Source organism: Tripterygium wilfordii, chromosome 1 (assembly GCF_013401445.1).
Source record: "Tripterygium wilfordii isolate XIE 37 chromosome 1, ASM1340144v1, whole genome shotgun sequence".
Taxonomy (NCBI): Eukaryota; Viridiplantae; Streptophyta; class Magnoliopsida; order Celastrales; family Celastraceae; genus Tripterygium; species Tripterygium wilfordii.
The window spans coordinates 189892-214000 of NC_052232.1; the positions used below are offsets into that span (position 1 = coordinate 189892).

General features: G+C 37.4%; 4 protein-coding genes and 1 pseudogene across 12 annotated transcripts; 3 read left to right on the plus strand and 2 right to left on the minus strand.

Moving 5' to 3' along the window:
* The first annotated feature begins 51 nt into the window (after positions 1–51).
* Positions 52–7089, plus strand: LOC119999968. Of its 2 annotated transcripts, XM_038847818.1 has the most exons (10): positions 53–387; positions 1534–2427; positions 2938–3067; positions 3175–3626; positions 3867–3947; positions 4058–4156; positions 5077–5235; positions 5415–5501; positions 5740–5811; positions 6408–7089. In XM_038847818.1, exons 2-10 carry the CDS (start codon positions 1630–1632, stop codon positions 6702–6704), a joined length of 2175 nt encoding a protein of 724 aa, XP_038703746.1. In that variant the 5' UTR covers positions 53–387; positions 1534–1629; the 3' UTR covers positions 6705–7089. The 2 variants fall into 2 exon arrangements, with proteins under 2 accessions (XP_038703755.1, XP_038703746.1); XM_038847827.1 differs by lacking the exon at positions 6408–7089 and having other exon boundaries at positions 52–387; positions 5706–5793.
* A 394-nt stretch (positions 7090–7483) lies between these two features.
* Positions 7484–11679, plus strand: LOC120003790. 6 transcript variants are annotated; one of them, XM_038853277.1, is made up of 4 exons: positions 7484–7588; positions 8440–8783; positions 9941–10135; positions 10849–11679. In XM_038853277.1, the coding sequence occupies exons 2-4, from the start codon at positions 8721–8723 to the stop codon at positions 10903–10905; spliced, it is 315 nt and encodes a 104-aa protein (XP_038709205.1). In that variant the 5' UTR covers positions 7484–7588; positions 8440–8720; the 3' UTR covers positions 10906–11679. The 6 variants fall into 6 exon arrangements, with proteins under 6 accessions (XP_038709205.1, XP_038708845.1, XP_038708926.1 ...); XM_038852917.1 differs by having other exon boundaries at positions 11324–11679; XM_038852998.1 differs by having other exon boundaries at positions 7498–7588; positions 8452–8783; positions 11324–11679.
* Positions 11680–15373: 3694 nt separating this feature from the next.
* LOC120003604 (nucleolin-like) lies at positions 15374–17917 on the minus strand. Its single transcript, XM_038852624.1, has 2 exons — positions 17332–17917; positions 15374–15903 (listed from the first exon to the last, which is right to left on the minus strand). The coding sequence occupies exons 1-2, from the start codon at positions 17734–17736 to the stop codon at positions 15667–15669; spliced, it is 642 nt and encodes a 213-aa protein (XP_038708552.1). The 5' UTR covers positions 17737–17917; the 3' UTR covers positions 15374–15666.
* A 39-nt stretch (positions 17918–17956) lies between these two features.
* Positions 17957–19807, plus strand: LOC120001916 (annotated as a pseudogene).
* A 717-nt stretch (positions 19808–20524) lies between these two features.
* On the minus strand, positions 20525–23619 carry LOC120013456. 3 transcript variants are annotated; one of them, XM_038865443.1, is made up of 4 exons: positions 23249–23619; positions 21874–22764; positions 21199–21286; positions 20525–21086 (listed from the first exon to the last, which is right to left on the minus strand). In XM_038865443.1, exons 2-4 carry the CDS (start codon positions 22391–22393, stop codon positions 21020–21022), a joined length of 675 nt encoding a protein of 224 aa, XP_038721371.1. In that variant the 5' UTR covers positions 22394–22764; positions 23249–23619; the 3' UTR covers positions 20525–21019. The 3 variants fall into 3 exon arrangements, with proteins under 3 accessions (XP_038721371.1, XP_038721301.1, XP_038721235.1); XM_038865373.1 differs by having other exon boundaries at positions 21199–21340; positions 21874–22708; positions 23249–23569; XM_038865307.1 differs by having other exon boundaries at positions 21199–21340; positions 23249–23569.
* Positions 23620–24109: the final 490 nt, after the last annotated feature.

The following is a 24109-nucleotide window of genomic DNA, read 5'->3' on the forward strand; positions in this document are numbered from 1 at the left end:
CCTTCCAATCCAATAGGGTAATAAATAAGCTTGGACAGGTGCAAGGTAATTTTGAATTCTCAGTCAACCAAACAGACCCTTTAGGGACACCATTACCAAATAATCCCGTTTTGTTCTCGGTCCTCTCTCCTTCGTTATTCCCTCTGCAGTCCAAGATTCTGACAAATTCACTAGTTTCCTCTCATGTCCTGTTTCTCAATCAACATCATTTCTTGTTCCAAGAAAGACACCGGGATAATCAGATAGCTACAGACAGTCGAAGAAGTCCCGCAAGAAATTCAAGGAGGAGCAACAACTGAACCTTCTTTTAGGGTTTTATTTGCACTTTCGCAATCCGTCAGTTCTTTTGCGTGTCTCGAATTTCTGCGCACTTGGCGTTGCTTCATGGTATGACCGTACAAAAAATTCCTGTTTAATGCGTGTCTATATATATATATATATATTCTTTGTAAGATTTATTTATCCGGATAGTTATTCATATAGATAATTATTGCTGCTACATTTATTTTGCGATTGCAAGCAATTAGGTTTTACGAGCTATTGTTAAATTTTGGGGGTTTGCTTTAATTTGTCTGAAATGTTTTTGTCCTGCCTGATGTTTTGTTTGGGATTATGCGGTACTTTTCCTGGATGATTTTGTCCATTTTTGAAATTCGCCAATGGTAACATCGTATTTATAAGCTTTCATTTTGCAATAATTCTATTGTCTTCCAAGTCTTGAGCCTATATGTATTAACCTTTCTGGGGTGTTAGTTGCTGCTAGTATTTGTCTCTTTTTTTTCACTAAATATTTTCGGCATTGTTTGTTGTAGATTCACATTTAAGTTTGTTTGTCTTGTTGGGACTGGAGGGTAATTTTTCTTGCATAATGGTAGCGATCGATGTATTTGGGGAGAATATTTTATCTTACTAGTTGTTTCAACTTCTAGTAGTTCAAACATTTGCCATCATTATAGTATGAGTATTCCACTGGCCTATCTAAGGAATTGTCAGATGGGGGGTCCTATCCTATTTCGCAAACACTTGAAAGTTGATTGTTAAGAGTGTAGTTTTTACTCACACAAACACACACACACAGACTCTCTCTCTCTCTCTCTCGTCAGGGATCTGTTACTCTTTTGTTCGGGTTTAGCCACTTGTTCTACATTGCATTGTATGAATCTGACACTTTTTTTTTAATATTGCATTGTATGAATTACCCTTTTTTTTAGTTTCAAAAATCTTTTATATTGCAATTTTTTTTTACCAACATCTACCAGTTGCAAAATTTTATGGAAGGGAAAACAAGTGGTAAGACTTTTGACCTTTTGTAGCATCAGAACATGGAAATGTTTGTCAAAGTTGCAATTGTTGATTGTGACTTACGGGGATCTTTTGCACGTACATTTTTTGACATTTGCATTCATATATCTGTGTATGCATATAAGGTTTATCGTCCCATTCATCTCTTTATTTGTTTAACTTTATGCTATATTCATCACTAAGTAAACCCAAAAATTTTGCAAACTAACACATCACAATCCTTGGTATCAGATTCTAATTCTGGCTTAGAATCATGCTGTGGCTTCCTCAATTCCATTGGAGTAATCTGAATTTCTCGTGAAATATTTCTTTCTTATTTCAAATCCAATGGCTCGGAAGGGTAATCAAGCGAAAAATGGACTTGATCGCCATACATCGAAAAACAAAAAAAGAGGTTTAGATTCAGGTTGTGCGGTGCTGGATATGCAAGGACGAGAGCAAGCTGGTGAAGGGAAAATTTTTCATGGAGAGGAACTTCCAAATGACTACCAGACAGGTATGCCTTGTAGGGAGAGTGGCAGTGGAACCTGCTGTACAGGAGATGAAAATAAAAGTAAACGAAGTTCCTGGAAATCTCAAAGAAAAGAGAAGCAAGATGCAATGCAGGGTGTTGAGCAGCCATTGCCTTCTGGTTACAGCAGCACTTTGAGCGAAAATCCTGGTGTCCAAGAAGAAAATGGAGATCCACCACTTAGTGGTCATAGACATACAAAAGGTGGATTGGGTTTCCGGCTCAGTGGACAAGCCAAAATGATGTTGGAGAATGTGGATTTTTCAGACAATATTGTGGTTAGAAACTTGAGGGAATTTGCTTTCTCCATCTCCAAGTCAGCTGGTGAATGGCTAGAGAGGCAGGGACCGTTGATTGCTACTTTAAAAACGAACATGAATAGTGTTCATGATTATGCTAGACTGAAAATTCAGCAAGCATATCCTGTCTTGTTGAAATGGCTCATGAATTTTGGGAATATAATGCTTCTTTTATCTGTGGTTTGGCTGGACTGTACCCTTAGAGGCATTGATTCAGTTCTACGCATGGGGACAACATCCTTTTTCTCTGTTCTTTGGTGCAGCATTCTCTCAGTAATTGCTATGGTCGGGTGGTTCAAGTTTCTTATTGTCTTGGTAAGTCCTCTATGCTTCAATTGTGTATTCAATCAAATTGCTTGTGGGGCTCGCTAAAATGGCTTCATGTATCTGCACCCTTGAGTTCACATGTATCTCTATACTTCATATGTACTTTTTTAGGGTTGATACTTGTTCTTACGAGTTCACCTGCATTTGTTATACATTTTATACACGATAAATATACTCTGTTACATTAAAAAAGTAGTTTCAACCTGGTCAGTCAAACCCTTGATGGTGTAGAGTGAGCAACTCAAAGGCAGTGGTTAGCTTTCCTCACTCCATTTAATGAAGTTCTGATGTAATCATCAAGGTTGTCCTTTCACGATAGCTGAATCATTTGTTACCTTAATTTGGTTTTGCTGTTTATATTGATGTATCTATCCTAGCTTGATTCTTGGAAAAAAAAATCCCATCTTGATGTAACTTGCCATGGAAGCTCTGTATTGCTATTCTTCCTTTTCTTCTAAAAAATTTGACCGATTTTTTTGCGGCATTTGTTTCACTCAGGCCATATATGCTTTCGTCGGACTGTTTGTTGGTCTCACCCTTGGAATTTTAATAGTTGCTATTTCTGGAACTGTTTTCCTGTGGTTCTATGGAAGCTTTTGGACAACGTCACTTGTCATATTCCTTGGAGGTGATCCCCCATACCTATTTGCTTATGGACACATTAATACCAGTGTGTGTGTGTGTATTTATAGATTTCTCTTGGCATGTTGAGGCTAGATATTCATTAATGCCCAGGTTTGGCGTTTATGTCGAGCCATGAACGCTTGGCATTGTTGATTGCCATCGTGTACTCTGTGTATAGTGCTTGGACATATGTTGGATGGCTTGGTTTGCTTCTGGGTTTGAGTTTGTCTTTCATCTCAAGTGACATTCTGATTTACATCCTGAGCAAAAACTTAAACCAGCAGAGAAGAACCAATGGCCACGATGAACAAACTGACGGCATGCAAGGTCAACCGCGCTTCTTTAACAGTGAGTCAGTGCATCCTTCATCCTTTGAAACTAGCCCAGGGTTATCAGCAGATCGTGGGCCTGGTGTTCCGTCAACCAGTGGAGTTGATTCTGAATTAACTTCTGAGGAGGAAGTTGTCCGATTGTTGAACTGTACTGATCACTATTCAGTGTTGGGCCTTCCCCGGTATGGAAATGTGGATGTTCCTTTACTCAAGCGGGAATATAGGAAAAAGGTCAGTCATTTTTTTTGGATATATTTCACATGATTTTACGTTTCTTTCCCATTTGTTCTCTTGGATTTAGAGTCTTAGTGCTAGGGGGTGCAATTGTCATGGTGAAACTTGGCATACTCACATCAACGATGTTTCCTGAATCTGTTTGAAACTTCCTTTTGACTTTAGACATGTTGTATGATTCGATAATTACCAGTGGAATCTTAAATTATTAAATGAAATTCCTAAATTTGTTAATAGGCAATGCTGGTCCATCCTGATAAAAATATGGGTAACGAGAAGGCTGCAGAAGCTTTTAAGAAACTTCAAAATGCATATGAGGTAAGTTTCTTGGTTTCTACTATTTTATTGTGCAAGCTTTATTCTTTACTATGTTCCATACGATTCTTCCTGTCTGACCATAGTGTTGTTATTGTATCCTGATTGCTTAGGTTTTACTTGATTCCTTGAAACGAAAAACATATGATGATGAATTGAGGAGTGAAGAGCTGCTAAACTATTTTCGCAAGTTTCAAAGTACTTCTCATCAGGTATGTAATATATTCTTCGTAGAGCTGAACTTCCATATGTTGCCATCTAACTTAGTTGTTAGTTCTGAACAAGAAATGATCATCTTGCTAAATAAGCTTGGTGGAACATATAATCTGTTATGACACAAAAGGAGGAAGAGGATGATGGAAAGGGTGAATGCCATGATTTTGTTAAGTATGTGAAATTTATTTTTATTGGACACAATTATTTACCCCATGTTTTCTGGCAAAAATAATGTTTTTTTTTATGTGGCTAGTTGAAACAAATTAAGCCAATAATTCTCTCTTTCTGGAGGATTTTTCAAGAATGGCAGAGTTCTCCGCATTCAGTTGATTCTTTTTGACTGATGGCATTGAACTTTGTTCTTTTGTTGAATGGATATCTTAAGAGGGTTATTCTACTCTTTTTTGGTTAGGTTTAAAGTCACTCCTTTTTCTGCAAGTGTACCGGTTCACCGACTGTTTTGTGCTGATAAATATTATAATGGCAAAGCACCAAAGAATTTATTGTCACCCTAATGCAACAATGAACATGACTGGTGAATGTGTAATATAGATGAAGATCATGAAATTCGGGAAAAAAATATTACTGGTCTTTACTCTTTAGCATATGAAGCTCCTTGACGTTTTTGCCTAGTTTCGTAACATTATAATATATTAGCAGGGTAAATGGCTCAATGTTATGTCTGTCTCCTCTCTTTAATTTATAGATTTGATGTTACTAACCTACATTAGCAGGGTAAATGGTGTCCCCCCTGTTGAGATTTTATGAAGGAGATGGCAGCCTATGGGCTGGTCTTTACTCTTTAGCATATGAAGCTCCTTGACGTTTTTGCCTAGTTTCGTAACATTATAATATATTGCCTCCTAGTTTGTGTTGCCGATATTTTACTTGGCTTTTAATGCAACCATTTGGCTAGAATGGACGACGTGGTTTCTTTGCCTCTGGGTTTACTCGCTCGGAGGCTGATGGTGAGGACCCACTTGGAGAGTCGAGAAGAATAGCATGCAAGAGGTGCAGCAACTTCCATCTCTGGATACAAACTAGAAAATCGAAATCACGAGCAAGATGGTGCCAGGTATTATCTCTCCTCTCAATATATTTTGTTTTCACGAAAGTTATACTGAAGTTTTGATACGCATCATGAATCACATCATGACGCAAGATCATGTCCACCTCTTGTATGAACATTTTTCTTTAGAAGGAAATCTGTTGCTGATGTTTATGTTTGCCCCTCTGGATGTCTCCCTAATGCAGGACTGCAATGATTTTCACCAAGCAAAAGATGGAGATGGATGGGTTGAGCAATCGTCACAACCCTTCTTATTCGGATTATTGCAGAAGGTACGTATCTATGATATGCATGGGAAAAAGCTTGTTGATCTATATTAACGTGCACTTTCCTGGTCCACTACTGTGTGCTCTTTGTTTGCCATTAGCCAGTTAATTGTTCACGAATGACCCCAAGGTAAAATTTGCTTTATAGCTTATGATTGGAAGGTAGAGAAACTTTTGAAAGAGTGTTGATATATGGTAATTATGTAATAGGGAAAAGTGATTGACACGGAACTTATTTCCATAGGTTGATGCTCCAATAGCGTATGTTTGTGCTGACAGCAAGATATACGATGCCACAGAATGGTATATTTGTCAGGTAACGTAATTTCTTCTCTATCATGAGTCCATGTTTTCTCTCCAGATATCTGTCTTCATCATGAATGTGCTTAGATTTACATTATCATCGGACATGTAATTAGTTCAAATAGATGACTTGTGCCATTTATGAAATCTAATATGATTTGGGATTCCAAATGAATAATTTGATGTAGAACTAAGCTCATAACGTGTTTAATCATTAATGCGTTAAACCTGGTTGCATAGTGAGCTACTGCTTGGTATGTGTGAACATGCATATGTGGTTGAAGTCCTATGGCATTAACAGATTCATTGTTAAAGCACGGATAAAATACCTAGATTCTTTGCACTGCTGCCCACTCTGCCTTATAATAATCTTATGATCTGGATAAAGCATTCTGAATTGTGATATTCATTATTTGTTTTTTTTTATGTAGCATTTGAAGTGAGGTTGTATCTATACCTTCATGCTTGATAATCATGTAAAAATGTCTGCCTCCATATGAGGAGGGCACATCTTTGGATCCAGATAGTTGAACTTTTACTCTCTTGGTAGAAAGTTCAAACCATGCCAGAACTTGCAGATGTTGATCTCTCTCTCTCTCTCTCTTTCAGGGAATGAGATGTCTGGCCAACTCTCACAAACCAAGTTTTCATGTAAATACTAGTGTTACCTCCAAGCATAATTCCAGCAAGGGATCGAGTTCAGGACAAAGATGGGCGCCAAAACCTAATGTGGAAGAGACCATGACAGAGGAAGAATTCTTCGAGTGGTTCCAAAATGCGGTGCAAACAGGAATGTTTGACTCATTTAATGACAGCACATCTACTGAGAGCCCATCTCCGAGGGCTGGAAATGGTCCCAAGAGCAGCGGCAACAAGAGGAAGAAAAAGGGGAAGAAGCAATGGTGAAGCCAGCAAGGTTTTTCCAGCTTCTTCTCATTGAAGAACCTCCATATGAGGCCTACTTCCTTTTCTAGAAATAAAGTTCTGAGGAAAGTTTGACTCAATTAAACTCTATACAGGCAAAATTGCAGGTCCTTTTTGGCCTGCATCATACAGGGTTTGTATAGTGTTCAATTTTCCTTGCTGGAAATTTCTGGAAAGTTCGGACTGGGAAGCATCATAGGTGTTGCGGTTGTCTTCGCGGGTTCTGGTGATAAATGTTGGCATATATACTTGAAGCTTCTTCTCTTCTATCACAGAGGATTTTTTATCATAATTTTCAGATAAATGACAGAGGAGGGAAGCTTCAAAATTTTCACAAGTAATAATATTAAACCTGCTTACCAGTAAAGTGTTTTGCCGATCTTTCCTGGTGTCACATTACTTCACAGTTGCTTTTGAAATTAGCGTCTTAAAGGTTGGAGATATGTGAATATTGATAGTCAAGTTCAATTGAAGACCGTTTAATTTGAAGATTGTTTCCACCGACTCGAGTGAGTCCATCTATCTGTACTGGTAAACCCAGCCCAACCCGCCCCGCTCACGCAGTGGGTAAAGCATCTGCATCTGCATCTGCATGCCACAGCACAAAGGCTTCAAACGACGTCGTGCTTTAAAGGGGTTTAATAAAGATATTGGGCTTTTTTTGGCAGGGCCAAACCGAACTAATGTCTAAACGACACTTATTTGGACCAAGTAAAGGAAAGCCCAAAATCCAATAACGAACTATTAGATATTGGTTTAACAAAAATGCTAAAACCAAAACCCCAATTGATATTTGATACCTAGCAGAGCGACTGCAGAAGGGAGAACTCGGCCTTCGTTTCGGTGGATCTCTGCCTTTTGACTTAGTAATTTCCGATCTCTATCGTGTTTGTTTATGATTTCGGTACTTCCTTAATTCGTTTTGTTTGGTATGTAAGATAAGATTCACGGATCTGTTTATACTTTGATATGAAACTGCTTTCGTGATTTTGTGTTGAGTAGTTGTTTCTTCTTAAAAATATTCAACTCTGGTGATTGTATATACGTCGAGAGCTTAAATTTCAGAAATCGAATTAGTAATGGTGTTTCTCTATGTTCTCGATGTTGGAATGCATCCCAAAAGGAGTCCAAAGGACCCGCTCTCATGCCATGCTCCCAGGCATGTTGATGAACTATTCCATCTGTATATTCAATTTATTTCTGCCTTGGGCGAGTCCTTCTGAGCATGCCTTTCTTTTGAGGAATGGTCAAGATGGACTGGGAAGGGTGGTGCGTAACTTTTGTTCTGATCATTTGAACCGACGTATTTCCTTTTTTCTCTCTCTTGGCATGCGAGATTCTCACCATACTAATGGCGAAGTATCTTTGGCTATGTTGGTTATCGACTCTGACATTCCAGGTTAAGCATTTCCTTCCAAAAAAAATGGTAAGGAAGAAGTAGTAATTGTCATGGATTTGCATAGGCCTTTTTAAATAAAAATTATAGTGTTTCTTTTCGTTTCCTCCTATTCTAAATCTTCGCTGAACTGTGAAGTGTGTTTATCTTGTGCTTAGTGATGATTGAATTCGTTATAATTTTATTTCAAGTTGTTGGGTTTATGTATGTTAAACTGCTGAAGGATAAGAGGAGAATTACTGTCAGTTCAAATTGTAGATAATTAATGTTAGATGTCTCCTGTTTTTCTGAGTGTTTTTAATAGTGCATGAAATAGTGCAGATGTTATGGCAGGAAATAACTTCTCTGAGAAGAATTCAAGGGAATCAATGACTGATATACCAATCTTCAGTGCTGAGAATACGCAGAGTAACCTGAAAGTTATATATTCCAGCTTTGTTCCATCTATTTTGAAGACAGACAGCCTGCCCGACCAACAATCCTTTGTAGAGTATGGGATAAAGACTTTAGGACTGAGCCAATGGATTGAATTCTCTCAAAATTTGCTCTAAAAAATTACCTGGTCCTCCTAGTGCCTTCATGCTGGCTGTTTGCTGTTGTATATGATTCTCTCATACCTTGAGGACTGGTTTCATCTGATTCAAATTGGACCTTGCTTATATCAGGTACTGAAACTTGTTCAATTTGTCATCACATACGCATTGAAATGATGAGTGTTGTATATTTGCACGTGTGTGTTATGGTGAGACGCCATTTTTCTTGTCTGTTTCTTTTTATCTAATTAATATCAGTTTGTCCTGTACACGGTCATGAATTTTATCAGAATTCTCTCTGGTGTAGAAAGCACAATTGAATCCATCAATGAACAAAACGAATCCAATTGAAAGCATCAATGAGCAAAATAAAAGATAGATTTGATTGATAAAAATTCACAGAATTGAACCCTAATACAATCTCCAGTGTAGAAAGCACAAACTAGCCAAGGCCAATTGGAGGAAGGATATCTCAAAAAATCGAATAAATTTGGTATAGAACACAGTAAATGGTTCTATCCTAGTAAAAATCAAAGCAAAGAGTGCCTTGAGAGCCGATTACAATTGGGACAAACCCTAGGCAAAGCCTCAAAATATTCTTCTAATTCTCCAATGCATAATAAAACAGCTACATAAATTCATAAACTTAGTATTTAAGGCATCAATTGAAAAGTAAGTTAGGAATCAAACTCTAATCAGTTGACTTAAATAAGGATTTTTAAACTAACCTAGATTTTAAACTCTAATTAGTTGACTAAACTAAGGATGCCTAATTAACTTTCTCACTCCTAAGATTCTCATCATAAAGTTTGATGGACCAGTGACTCTAGGTGTAGTTAGTTTGTAGGTGGATTTTTTATTTTTTAAAGGATCCTTGATCCACATGGAATTTGCCTCATTGCACCCACATGAGTAAGGTATACAAGATAGATTAGGATTCCCTCCAATATACAGGCCCTCCACATCCTCTCAATGGCAAGCCAATGGTCTTGATAATGTCAATACATCTTATTTCAGATTTGAATATAGGAAGTAGATAAAATGAAAAATTTTAAAGTTATAAACTTATAATTACTTTGCTGCTGTGGATGTTTGCAAAACTACTAGTTTGGAACTTGAGGGGTTTTGAATTGGAGGGGATATCCATCCATAAAGAACACTTGAAGCATTTAATTTTTTTTTTTCCCTTTCATGAGAAGGCACCATGGAGCTCTACCAAGGTGGTAGATAATCGAAGTTGAATCATTCTTATATTATTACTGAGAGATGCAATTCACTTTCGTGTGCAGCCGAACATTCACGTCCATCATTGGTGGGGTCATTTCTGGAATTTTGGGATTCACGGGCTTATATGGATTTTTTTTTATTTCCTCATCATGGAAATCACTTCAGCTGGACTCGTAGCCAAGGCAAAGTTCTCCGTTTATTCATACTTTGATAGCTGGAACCGGATTATGCTGGATGGGATTATGGGTGGCCTTATGGTGAGTGCGTCTTTCATTTACAGTTCTCCATATTTCTTAAAATTTACTTAAAATTTTGTTTTTGTGATAAATGTGTTGTATGAGAGTTGCCGTCAAAAGCTCATAGCATAGCCTTAGGAGAGGCTGAAGGCTGTTTCTTTTTTGTCGCCATTTCCACTGAAGTTGTTATTGATGGAAAGCTCCACTTAACATGTTTCTGATTCTTTGGGTTAACAGCAACATCTTATTAGAGGCTCTGCAATATTAGCTTTGCCTAAAGCATGCATTTGATTGTTAAATGTATGGCTTCAGTTATAACCTGAAGTAGAAGGAAGACACTGAGAAGGTATCTCCTTACAAGAGTCTATAATTCAAGAGATCAACAACTTCTAAAATTAAACTGCCATTTACAGCATTTCATTTGCGATACCAGTTAGATAAAATATAAATCCAAGTATTACATGGAGACTGTAAATTGGTTTTGTTACAGCTGTACATGTTAATCATTCCAAATGACCCAAAATCTGATCAAAGGGTTTGAGGCAGCTAACTGCTAACCTTTCCTTCAACTACCATAAAAAGATATCGCCAATCTTTAAGTTCTTCTGCCACTGAACCTGCTACTTTGCATTTTGCAATAGAGCCCCATGATTCATACAGCTACCTCAGTTAGGAAGATGCCCATTTGCATTTGCTTGTGGGTGATATGGCTTTTGGCTTCTTCCATTTTGTAGAAAATAGCATCTACATGCAAGTTGAAAGCCACCTTGTTGGAGGTTGTTGCCAGTTAAATCTTTCACCAAGAAGCCTAACAAGCTAAAATACTACCGTAGATGACACCTTTGTCTTCTACACTAGTATACATGGCATGCCAGTTTTGCCATATAACTCAAAAGGAGTAGATAGTCAAATACTACTATGTATATTATTTTGGAGATTCGCTTGTGATTGTTCAAGTTTTTCGCCTGGAAGTTAGTCGACATGTTGCAGTAAATGATGCAGCGCAGCATGTGTTGTCTTGGTTTAAGTAGTGTGTAAGCAAGAAGACGTTGTTTGAACTTTGAATAAAGTTGTGCCCTTTGGAAGGTTGGTTGTTGAGGCTCGGTACCTTACCCTATGAGTGGCTGAACTTGTCATTAACTCATATTTAAAAGTCAGTCAAGATAGCAGATTTGGCAATTAAGTCGTGTTTAGTGGGTCCATTTCCAGATATATAGGTTTCAAGAAGCTTCTGGCAAGGGTATACAAAATCACAATCTTCTTGTTGAGCTATTTGCTTTGGAGAGTGGCCTTCTCGAATGGGATTCATTTCCTTGAGTTCATTTCAATTTTCTTGTTAATTTCATTTCTCTTGAATGGAAAATCTGTAAAAAGTCAGAAATAGTTAGAATCTTGAATTCCCTGTTGTTTCTTGAGAGCTCTTTTTAATTAGTTGTTGGTTGGAGAGTGGGACGCAGAACATTCTTCTTGCTTCCATTCTGCAAACCCAATTTGCTTGCCTTTGGTTTGAAACTTGCTGACATTATTCTATCTCCAATAGTTATTGATAACATCTTTAAGCCCTTCACACTCCAAACACTTTTGTTAAAACGAAAGAGCACTGCACCTATGACCTAACTCGTAGCTGGTTTTGGGCTTGTGCTCTCTTTATCTATTTTCTCTTGGTGGCTTCTTATATGGGTTTAGATATTGTTATGGTTACTCGATGGCCCCTTTTCTTTTTGGATATTTAAAAGGTAACTGCATTTTATTTTTGGGCATGCTTCCAATGAGAGATGATCTCAGTTTATGTTTATTATTATTATTATTGTAAATATTAGTATTGACCTTATGCTTCCATCTGGACGTATCCTTTTCTTCCTTTAAGATACTTTTAAATTCCTTAATTTTATAACATTAGCGCCGAATTTTCATTGATACTGAAAATTTTAATTACATTGTGCATTGCCTTCTCCCAAAATGAACTTTTCACGGGTCATGAATTACCGGACATCCATTGGCATTGACAATTGTGCTTTTAAAAACATTAGTGATAGGCGTTAATTCGATTCCCTATGCCGTCAATCTTATGTATTGATAGTCTTTTTTGACATGAAAGAAGTTTGCATATATGACATTTTCTGAGCAAGTCTATGCAACATCATAGATGGAAGGCAAGCCACGGTGCTTTTGAGAAAGGATTTTCGGTACAAATTCCATTAACTTGTTTATCTGTTTCCTCTGGAGAGAGGATTTTGGTTCGAGTATGGCTGATTTGTGTGAGTTTGCAAAGGAAGTTGCTTTGCGGTTGATGCCATGGCAACTATATGGTTCTTTATTTCTCTGTTACTTTAATAGCTTCCTTTTTTCCTCTTTTTTGGGTAAGCTTTAAGTTTTTATCCACTTAGTGCGCTTCAAATTTGTAGCTCATTATTTTTTGGGTAAGCTTTAAGCTCTCGTTTAAGGTTCAAATTTAAGTACACTTAAATTGAGCTTTAGACCCGTAAAACTAAAGCCCGGCTTTGTTTGTGCCAACTGCCAAGCCTATTTTGAGTCCCACTGAGACCAGGTCATTCTGACAACTAGGCCCATTGTAACTAGTCATTGGCCCTTTCAAATAAGGACTCAACTAAGCCTGATTAGCCTTGGGCAAAAAGCTTAAGGCCCAATTTTTTGCCGGCCCAATTAGGCCTGTCTTCAGATCTTAATAAGCTCAATTTTCTGGCCATTAGATCCAAAACTTCAAGCCCAATTGGCCCGGTTTTCTGACACAACAAAGCCAGCCCTCGGGGCCGATTGGCCCTGTTTTCAGGCCTAACGGACTAATTTGTAGGCTCATTCAGACATAGTAGACCTGAGGGCGTACTTTAGTTTGGTAGGCCCAAACATTTTGGCCCAGAATAGAGTCTAATTATTAGGCCCAAACAGTCTTTCACAAAATCCAGGCATAATCTGAGTTAATAGCAACTAAAATTGGGACCATTTGCCTCTTTAAAATCTTAGTAGCTTTTCGTTTGGATCAAGCATAATGAAGTCGACCTAAGCGTACTATAAGAATCAATGTAAGTCGTCTTTTGCAGCCACGTGGGGCGTGCCATACTATGTTGCTTATACGACCTTGCCTGCTGCCTGCATGCTAATAGATAAGGATCATACAATACACTGCTTGGGAGTGGGGGATTTGAAGGTATAGCTGTAGAGTAAGAGGAATGGCTTTCTAAGTTCTAAGTAGAAACGCGAGAGCGGTTAACCGAGAAATCGTTGCCCTAAGCCGTTTTCTCGAAAGTGCTGCAGTATTTGTACTGCCTGTTTGGCAGGGCGGCTCCACAAGCGGAGCCGCCCACGGAGCCGCTTTGCGGCTCCGTCATGCCAAACAGGCGAAAAGCGCCAGCGGATCCGCTGGAAATTTCCAGCGGATCCGCTGGCGCAAAAGAAGCTCCCAATGGGAGCTTCTTTTGTACAGCGGTTTTGCCGCTGTAGCTTTTTGGCGTGGGTCCCACGCCAAAAAGCTGCAGCTTTTTTTTAAAATTTTTTTTAATGTGTGGGGCCCACACTTTTTAGATAAAAGTATTATTATTGTATTAATGGGACCCACTTAATTGTGTTTAATGGTTTAAATAAAACTATTTTTTAATAAATTAATTATATTTATGTATTTATAACTATTATAACAGTAAATTTAATATTAAAATAAAATTAATTTAATTTAAAAAATACAAATAAAATATTTATATTTAAGACTTTTAATTTTATAGGTGTTTAATTTTAATACATAATGATAAATTAAAAAATACAATAAATATAAGAAAATTAATTGATTACTTAAATATAAATTAAAAAATACAATAAATGTAAGAAAATTAAGTTGATTAATTAAAAATTACTTCAAATTAATTTTAAATATAAATTATATTTGATTAATTAAATGAATACTTAAAATTAATTTTAATAAGAATTATATTTATTAGATTACTTTTAATATAAATATAAAAAACTAATATTATAATACTTTAATTCAACAGTTTTTCCGCTAGCGTCAGTTTTTATTTCACCAAACACCTCATAGCATATTTCACAGCTTTAAGCTCAGCATATTTTTCACAGCATTTCCGCTAGCATTGAAAATCAATTTTTCCGCTGTGCCAAACGGAGCCGTAGTCTCGTAGTATGGTCTCGTGTTGGGCTGGCTTTATAAAGACGGCAGTTCCATTTTGATGGCAAGAAGCGACAGCAGGTTACTTGAATGAATCTTGATACAGGAAACAGCGTTTTATGGTATTCATGCGATTGGAATACAAGGGCAGGTCCATTCACTCTTTTTCAGTTTTTCAACACTTGTATACATACAAGCAATTCAAATATTCTGACAAAAAACAAAGAAGATTTAAGTAATATGATAAACTGTCAATGTAGATAGACACTGATCCAATGTCGACAGCTTTTGGAAAGCGTGGTCAATCTTCACCGAGAGAAAGGATTTTCCTACGACCGACGCTAGGACTAGGCGGGCCATCTATGTTTAGGTTAATAGCCTGCTATTGCCAGGTATCAAATTGGGCCAAGATTTTAGGGCTTGGCTTGGCTTATCTTTACTTTCCTGGGCCTCTCTTAACTTACCACCAAAGGCCATATCGTGATTGTTTAGGCCGCTATCCTCGTCACAGTCAGTTGGCACATGGTGACAAAAAAGACGGGACTATATATATATATATATATATATAAGCACAGAAATTCAGAATTATGGGAATTTTATTACCTGCAAATCGCGAGATGAAGATTTTTTATTATGTTTGCTCTTCTTCTTGTCTTTTTTGTTCCCACTCTACTCTACATCCGTCTGGACATAAATGGTCAACCAAAAACAAATTCGGGTCAGCGAAAAGATGAGAAGATGGAACATTAATTACAAATAAAATTACTCATCACACATACGATAAGCTCAACAACTCCGTTTCTATCTTCTTTTGGGTCTCCAGAGACGCTACACTGTTGTTCCGTTTCCTCATTTGGGCAAAATTCAAAGTAGGCCATGCGAAAACTCAAATGTGGTAATGCCTTTTTTCATTCCACTTCTCCCATCTCCACTTAATTCTCTTGGGATACAAAACCAAATGCTCCCGGGTAACCAATATTAGGAACCAGGAAAAAATTAAAAGGACTTTGGTAACACATTGCAGCAGTGCAAAGAGGAAATTTTAAACCCACCACTCTGATGAACCACATGAGATCGACATAACATCAAAGACTTGACACCAAGCAAATTTTCAATCAAACAGAATATCAAAGCACTTGAAATAAAAATAAAATAAAATAAATAAGTATACATTTAGTCTAAAAGATCATAAGCTTACACAGATTCTAAACCACTTGTTTCAAATAGTCTCTCCAAAGCCTATCACAACTACGCAAATAACAGAGACAAGACATACTATGTTACGATAGACTAAAGTAAATAGTTCAGCATCATCATAATACACGGAGCATCTACTCTTCTTTCTAATAAGAGATGGGTGAGAGAGATATTGACCTATATGTCAATTGGTCAGTCCTCAACCAAGAAGGGTTGCCAAGCCCTATCGCTTGGATGGTCTCTCATCATCCTCTCCACCATCATCGTCATCAGAATCATCTTTCCCCGACCTCTTCCTCTTTGGTGGGGCTTCGACCTTGCCAGAACCATCATCACCATCTTCATCCTCTTCATCTATATCTTCATCCTCACCATTTTCTTCTGGTTCGAAATCACTGGCATCTTCTTCATCTTCAGGTCGAGCAACCGGCCTCACAAGGTATTCTGTAGGCATATCCTCCTGTCGAGTGTAGATAGATATTGAAGGTTTAAATATATAACAATACACACATGAATTAAAACCCAGCAAAGTGAATAAGAATAACCAAAGCAGCGCATAGATACATTGGTAGTGCAAACAAACTACTACTGAATCGCAAATGAAATATTGTATTAATAGTTTTCTTCTCTACTGTTTTACTTTTGGACATTCATCTCACTTCAAATAAGCCATATGTTAATTCAGCTTTCATGAAGTGGAAATTGTGTTCAGACGGAACAATTTCTCAGCTACCAAAATAAAGGATTTATTAAAATGCAGACAATAAAATGTTTCATTAGAAAACACTACCCATCAATGGAAGAGTCCTACTATGAACCACTGCACTCATGCTTTTACCAAATTCCTAAATGCATGCTCACCAATAACATACAAGACTGCATCTTAAACAAGCACAATCACCGGTTCACTAAGCTTCTTCATCAAACAAAAAATATCGAGTCAATTGAAATAAACTCAAAAGGCATCTCATAATATCTGGGGAGAAAAAATAATTAGATCTCACTCAATTTGGCTGATAATCTATTACAATCAGAGAGACGAGATCAAGACAAATTTAGCCGGATATTCAGAAAGCTCAGTCAAATAAGGGTTATGTTCATGAGCCGGTGTTTGGATGGTTTAAAAAGTAAGCTGGTTGACTTGCGGAAACTATGACAGGAAAATAGACTGGATAGCAATCATCAAGTCTTTGATTCAGAAGGGCAAGCCCAAATCCTAAGCCCCTAGCAAATCTTTGAATTAACACTAAAATTGTTTAACGCATAAATCAAAACATTGAAAAGAAAAACAAAAAATACTACAGAAACTAAAAAAAAATAATCCCAAGATCCCAAAGGCACAGTGGGTGAAAGTTAAAAGCTAAGAATTACTTTATATAAAAGACGTGGAAACAATTAAAATGAAACAGATCAAAGACGATACTATCTTAGAACAACAGAACAATCGAAGCATATTGTAAATAGAAAGTACACAAATATGGAAAGAAAAGGGCATGGATCATCAGTTTTAGTCCACATCAAAACGTCTTCAGTCGAAGCATATTGTAAATACAAAGTACACAAACATGGAAAGAAAAGGCACGGATCATCAGTTTCAGTCCACATCAAAACGTCTTCAGTATAGTATATTGAACAGATCTGAATAGATCGGAAAGAAAAGTACTAAAAATTCACCATACGAAAACCTAATATTGTATGAATGAAAGCAAAAATACAACTAAATCGCAAAAACATTACCAAAAAATCAAATCAGTGCATAAATCGAGCAGTTAAATTAACGAATAATACTACAGATCCACTATAAGAGCGAATCGAAAACTTCGCATGGACAAGCATCTTAAAAGTTCAATAATAATTAATGGCTTATACAGGTGTAATTGTGTGATACCTCTTCATCGCCATCCTCCTCGTCGTCGTCATCGTCGTCGTCGTCGTCGTCGTCTCCCTCCCCGTCATCGTCATCGTCGTCACCATCACCGCCTTCTCCATCATCGTCCTCATCCTCATCGTCGACCGACTGAATTGCTGGGCCACCTGCAGACTGCAAGACCTGCGCATCTTCCTCATCCTCATCCTCTTCTTCTCCATCGCCGCCGTCGTCGTCATCGTCGTCGTCTTCGAATTCGTCTTCATCGTTGTCATCATCGTCACTGTCTTCTTCTTCCTCCTCATCCTCCTCCTCTTCTACAGTGTTCTTCACTACACTCTCGTCTTCAGTGTCTTCTTCTCCAGTCAAATCCTTAATTTTCACCTCGTTCTCAAAAATTTCCATCTCTTCTTCCATGACTGCCATGATTAGAAGGTGCAGCAGAAAATTTTTCCCGAAAATTACGAATTTTACAAGATTTTTTTGCGTGAAAACTAATAATTGGAAAAACAAGGAAGAAAGAGGAGCTTGTTCGTTCGTTGTAGCAGAAGCCAGAAAGCACCGCACCAGTGATCTCAGCCGTTGAAACGGGAATTCACGCGGATTAATGACGTGGCAAGAAATCGAACGATCCTGGTGAAAGAATATGACATCTAGAGGTGATAGAATAGTTGCGGCGCTCCACTTTCTTTGCTTGTATGCTGCTTGCCACGTGCTTGTTGTGGGAGGTTGTGATATCTAGGGTTAGGGTTTCGCTCTCGGTAAGCTTCTCGCGAATATCAGATGGGCCGAGGGCTCCTTTTCAGCTTTTTTGGGCCAGGTCTTGCTGGCCTTTTTTATAGGCCATATGAGTTGATACTGGATTAGGGCACTCATATAGAACCAATATTAGGTATCCATCTACGGATCTCGACCGAAATACTATTAAGCGCCTCACTCTGATATATGTTTAATCCTAGTGGTCAGATTCACGCGCACAATAATTTCATATGAATTTTTAATTAATGAATAATAATAAATAAAAAGAGAGAAAATTTGGGGAAAATTTGAAAATGACACTCCACCCATTAGCCTCGTTGGCGTTCCAAGGCAATAATAATGGTGAGCCAGGAGGCATCGTCTTATTCTTCTTATATATTAATGTTAAACCACCATATATTAATGTTAAACTCTCATTATTTTGGTTCCTAGTCTTCTGGCTTCTATAAATAAATCAGAGTAACATATCATAGAGACCAATCAAATCAGCCCACCTCTGACACAAGAAGATATCCTCAAACTTCCTTTGTGACACGCAAGAGTATAATTGGGGTAATCCCTGACATGCAGGACTATCTCACGTCTTGTCATAGGGTAGCGTCATAAGGACAGAGCAATTTGAAGGAAAAGGTAATATGTCTCTAACGGTAACTTGGCCAGGGATCGAACGACTCACAAGAAGACACATGTCTAAAAGATTACAAGATAAATATCAGAAATTGACCAAAGGCATGGATCTTTTTTCTTTTTTTTTTTCCTCTGGGGCTTGAACTCTCTCTCTCTCTGAAGAATTATTCTCAGCAAGCTCTCTTCGACAAAACCATTAAATGGATTATTCACTTGAACTTTGGATCATTCGCTATTTCTAATTTCATTATTCGATTACTTGCCATCAAAAGCCCTTGATTATCGTATTAACTTGAGCGTCGGAGTACCCTTGGCAGGTACCACATCGATGCTGAAATCTCACCCTTGTTCTCATGTCCAGATCACACAGATTGCTAGTGGCCCAACGACACAAATCTTTGATTGTAAATTTCACCCACTACAATAGCTGGGACAAAATCTTAGCATTTTCTATTGAATAGCCTCTCAACTCTCCAAGTGTGAACTCAAGTCTATTGCAAGCAAAGAATGGGAACAATAACAACCCACGAGAGAGAAACTATTCATGGTTTTCCTCAATAAAGCTTCACTGATTTGATAGAACAAACATGCAAGAAAACACCCTTTTACGATCTCTGTGTTTTATCCCGAAAATCAGACCCTCAAAGCTTAAACTCGGATCTTAAGGGTTTAGCCATGGAAATGGCTAATATGGTGTTGTCAAATGCAAGTGACAGCCTTGATTGCATCCAAGGCCTCATCAAGCAAAACAAAGACCCACAGCAGCAAGCAGAGACCACTGGCTTATTGTGCTGAAACCTACTTCAATTGTGAAGTACAGTAGTCTTCCTCAGGCAATAGAAGCTTTGAGTAATGGCCATTATGGGTTTGCTAATTATGGAATTTCAAATGCTGGCAATGGAGGAGATGCATGCGAGAAAAACTTCTCAGGCTCCACAACACATCACCATTGATTGAGAGGAACAAGCTTGTGCATAATCTGTCCGCGTGCCTGCCGTTGCTATTATCAACGTTTTGTGGAAGAAAGGTTGATCGATCTTGATTTCTCTGATTTACGGCCATGGAATCAACAGCAGTAGAGTTGTCCTTTTATTAATTGGTATCAATATTTTACTCTTTTTTATAAAAAAAAAAAAAAAAAAAATTGTTATAAAGTATTAGATGAATGAGATCCTTCAAGCCTCAAGGTAATAAATAGTATACATAGAAAATTAACTAAAATCACTTTAAAAAATATAAAACGGGACATAAATGTAACAGAAAACAAAGCAAATGGACGGGATTGTGATGATTTTGATACACATTATTCAAATCAATTTACTAAAACCAAATCATTTGGCCTTTTGATCGCTAGTTGTATGTATATATTATTTCAAGTCCTAAAATCTCGTATCTTCATCCCAGAAAGCCAGAAATATTATTGGATCTTTATGAGATGATTTGTCAGACACTGATAATTCTTAATGAACATATCACATGCTAAGAGGCTAAGTAGGGCAAAGAGATGCCCCTCAAACAATACTTATTAATCATTTCGAAGCCTCTTACTTATTTCAGTTGCAGCAGCAATTCAGATAACCACACGGGCAATCAATAAAGCATAAGCAGCAGCAGCAGCAGCAGCTGCATGTGAAACCACATGTCCAAAGTAATTATATATCAATCACATGTACCTTATGAGACTTCCATTATTCAAGCTGGCTTTTCCTCACAAACCAAACAAATATATATATAAGAATATTAATGGTTTTTGAATTAGCACATAGAAATAGAACCTTGTCTTAGGATTCTAAATGACTCAAAAACCATACTTCCTTTCTCATTGAACTCAACTCCAAAAGAGAGACTTATGTCATTCTGAGAGAAAATTCTCAAGATTTCATCCCGCATCGCAGATAATGACAGTGCCATTTCACCACAAATATTTCAATAAAGCATGCTTCATCGTTTACTTAATATTAATGAACAAGATTTTGTTACATCATGCTACAAGTACTGGCAAATTTATGGGAGCATATACTAGTTATTTGCAAGCACAATGAAAGGCTCCCAGGACAAATCCTAACTCGGCCAGATTAGTTGCTAAGGATGCAACCTATGGATGCTTTGAAAGCTTCTAAGAAGCTACCAAACTTGTAAGGTAATTAACTCATCCCCAAATCAAAATAGTATATATAGAGAGGATAAATTACTGGGCGAAGTTCATAAAAAAGGACCTTGTCGCCAAAAGTGCATGCACCATCACTTCCATGAAATTCCATGGATTGGTAGATATCTTTCCTCAATAGAAACCAACGGTAATCTATCAAGTTGAGAGTTGAGACTATAGTAATGCTGCAACTCTTTGCAACTTCTCTGGAGTATCGGAACCGGCAACCTGTTCCACAAGACTGCAATGCACCAAGAAATAAATGCAAGAAGTTCAGTCACCAGTCGTAAAAGAAAACAACGGAAAACCTGATGCAACAAGTATTTTCCAAGCCAGTATGAACAGAAACATACTTGGGAGACCCAGCTCCATGTCCGTTTGGGCCACTTGCAGATGGATTTCCAAAGTACTGGACAGAAATCAAACCACCATCTGCTGCTCCTGCAGACATAGGAGATCCCTGTAAGTTTGCAGATGGTCCTCTGGATGACATTCCTGGAGAGTGGAGAGACAATACAAAATAAGAAATTAAAGTTTACAACATATTCCTTCAGGCCGCGGACGGTCAACTCGAGATACATAACTTTTTTGCACAAAGCCTTATTTCTTATACCTAAACGGCAACTAAAACTGATAACCGGATAGCCATATTATCTAGTGAATGAGAAACTCATCTATCTATATGGCAACTTCAGAGAAGTAAAATGTATTTAGATATGTATCTATTAGGCAATAAGCAACTTCAGAGAAGTAAAATATATTTAGATATGTATTCATGTCATCTTTAACCAGCTAACAAAAAAAAAAAACCCAGCGTTCAAAAACATAGGATGATCACATGTGCCAAGCTGAAAATTGACATTTGGATTGTTTCTAACTGATAAATAAGTCATGCCAGTGACCAGAATAATAATGTGAACTCTAAGCACATCAAATTGCACACCACGATTGGAGTATGTACCATGGACAAAGTAAGCTAAAAGGTCATAAGCAAGTACTGCAGGGTAAGATAAATTCAAAAAAATTACCTTGAAAGATTATCACAAGACAGAATAGAATGGTGAAAACCATGGCTAAAAAATTGCCATTAGACGATGATGTCTTAGCAGCCTTCATCTTCTTCAATGCTTTCATCCTTTCAATTCTTGCACGCTTCAACGTAGCAAGTTCAGTAATCTCCCTGATAAGCTTCTGGTCAGCCGCATCTAGCGATGGACCTTTTGGAGGTCGAGGAGGTTTAAGAGATTTTTTATTACTGGTCTTTTTACGTTTCTCCCTCACCACTTCCTTGTCTGCAGAAGTAGGTGTACCTTCTCCCTCCGACTTCACATTATCAGCACAAATCTTGTTAGTATTTGACACAATGGTGGGAGAACTTATCCTTTCTTCATCCTTGACAGTCCCATCAGCAAATTTACAAATTTTAGTGATCAATGTCTTTCCTTGTTTTCTAAAACCTGAATCTTTGCTTGAATCTTCTTCGCTAACTGTCCACCCAACTTCAAGATCAATATCAAAATCTCTCTCTCTTGGAGCTATATGATCCATTTCAATCTATTCACACTCCAAATGCTCAACGCACCAATTATATTCACAGGACAAGCGAGGGCTAAATCTTTTGAGTCAACCAAAAACACATACTAGCATCTTCTCGACTTATATTACAATATGAAAAGTGAAGACAAATATACAGAACCTCAATATCTCCAATTTAACTGTGAATTGGAACTAATAAACCTTTGCTAACTGCACTGAATCTGTCGTGCACGCCTCCGACACCTTTCCACCAATAACCCCCACCCACCAGGCCACCGCCACCACAAATTTCTGACAAAAACCCTCCTTCCTCGAATTTTCCAAAACCTTCAGGGGCAATATCTTGTCCTAATAAGTATTATAATCGCATAATGAACAAATCCCTACATTTATTGATACAAACAGAAAATGAATCACTCAATAAAATTTGAAACACCACATACATTAACAGTGCACTTCTCATGCTAAACTTCACAAAGTTGCTTGTAATTGTAATTCCTAAAAGCGGCAAGCAATCCTTTCTCCTTAAGAACAAAAATAATAAAGAATCGAAAACATTCTTAAATATAAAGCAAGGAACAAAGCTCTTGACGAGTATCAAAGCAACACAAAAGCACAACAACCAAGCCCATAAGAAATAGCAATCCCCTTTCCAATTTAAAACAAAGAGACGAGATACCCACAAAAATGCAGCAAACCAGAATGGAAAATCACAGTATAACGCAATACCCTTTAAAAAAACACAATACAACAACGGAACCGCAGAACTTGAAGTTGAAAAACTCGTCGATTCAAATGAACATTAATCAATTAATTAATTATTACATCGAAAAAGAAAAAAACAAAAAAAAGGAGTAGAAAGATAACCTGAAAACAAAGGAAAGGAAATCCCCGGATCGGATGAAAATGGTGGCGTGCTATCTGGATTTAGATTTCGCTTTTATTTATAGCAGCCACAGAGAGAAACAGAAAAATAATGTAGGGGGCGGGGGGCCGAGGAGGAGGAGGAGGATAACCGGGAAATACTGGAACTCTCTCTCAAACTAATTATTTAATAAGCATGAATTTAAATGCGACATGTGTAGGAAACTTCACCGACACTCGGCAACTCTTGATTCCCTTTAATATCCTGTTAATACCCAATTATTATCCAACTGAATTAACGTATTACAGTTATATTTGTTCAGAATTTCAGATTACTTTAATTTTTGGTTTAATTAATTTGGGAATTTAGATTACATTAATTTTTTGGTTTAATTAAAGGAGTGGAACACTTATTGTATTTGTTCCTGAAGAAAACAATGATTGTTATTTACAGTTTAATCGAGTAAGACGAAGTAAGGAGCAGATTCCTAAGAGCTTTTTCAAATCGGCTAATTGGACCGCATATAAACAGAGCGTATATGACTATGTTTGTCTAGTACATGTCAAGAGTTGTAGGCTTGTAGGTGGACCTTTTGATGAAATAATTACTATTTCATTTGAAAACGTCCCAAAACAAAAATAGATGTCCGCTATGAGATTAAGACCTTCATGATTTTGTCTCTAAAATATATTTTTGGATTAAGAGGGAGGCTTATACCCAATCAATGGGGATACAAGTCTAGTCTAGATAGGGGTTAAGTAGATTTTAATTTACTAATGAACAATGAAAAATACATATATGGTTGATGAGTTGATGGTCCACAGTCTTCCTTCCCTAGCACTAGCTGGTTCGGAATGGGAATA

Bases quoted from the DNA above. Each gene is read 5' to 3' on its own strand.
- LOC119999968 (XM_038847818.1), top strand. From the start codon at position 1,630: ATGGCTCGGAAGGGTAATCAAGCGAAAAATGGACTTGATCGCCATACA. The intron at 2,428-2,937 runs GTAAGTCCTCTA...TGTTTCACTCAG, and splicing joins TCAAGTTTCTTATTGTCTTG to GCCATATATGCTTTCGTCGG. The intron at 4,157-5,076 runs GTATGTAATATA...CCATTTGGCTAG, and splicing joins TTCAAAGTACTTCTCATCAG to AATGGACGACGTGGTTTCTT.
- LOC120003790 (XM_038852917.1), top strand. From the start codon at position 8,721: ATGATTCTCTCATACCTTGAGGACTGGTTTCATCTGATTCAAATTGGA. The intron at 8,784-9,940 runs GTACTGAAACTT...TTTCGTGTGCAG, and splicing joins TTGGACCTTGCTTATATCAG to CCGAACATTCACGTCCATCA. The intron at 10,136-11,323 runs GTGAGTGCGTCT...GTCCATTTCCAG, and splicing joins GGATTATGGGTGGCCTTATG to ATATATAGGTTTCAAGAAGC.
- LOC120003604 (XM_038852624.1), bottom strand. From the start codon at position 17,736: ATGGCAGTCATGGAAGAAGAGATGGAAATTTTTGAGAACGAGGTGAAA. The intron at 15,904-17,331 runs GTATCACACAAT...TACACTCGACAG, and splicing joins AGGAGGATGGCGATGAAGAG to GAGGATATGCCTACAGAATA.
- LOC120013456 (XM_038865373.1), bottom strand. From the start codon at position 22,393: ATGGATCATATAGCTCCAAGAGAGAGAGATTTTGATATTGATCTTGAA. The intron at 21,341-21,873 runs GTAATTTTTTTG...TCCACTCTCCAG, and splicing joins TCTTGTGATAATCTTTCAAG to GAATGTCATCCAGAGGACCA. The intron at 21,087-21,198 runs GTATGTTTCTGT...GGTGCATTGCAG, and splicing joins CATGGAGCTGGGTCTCCCAA to TCTTGTGGAACAGGTTGCCG.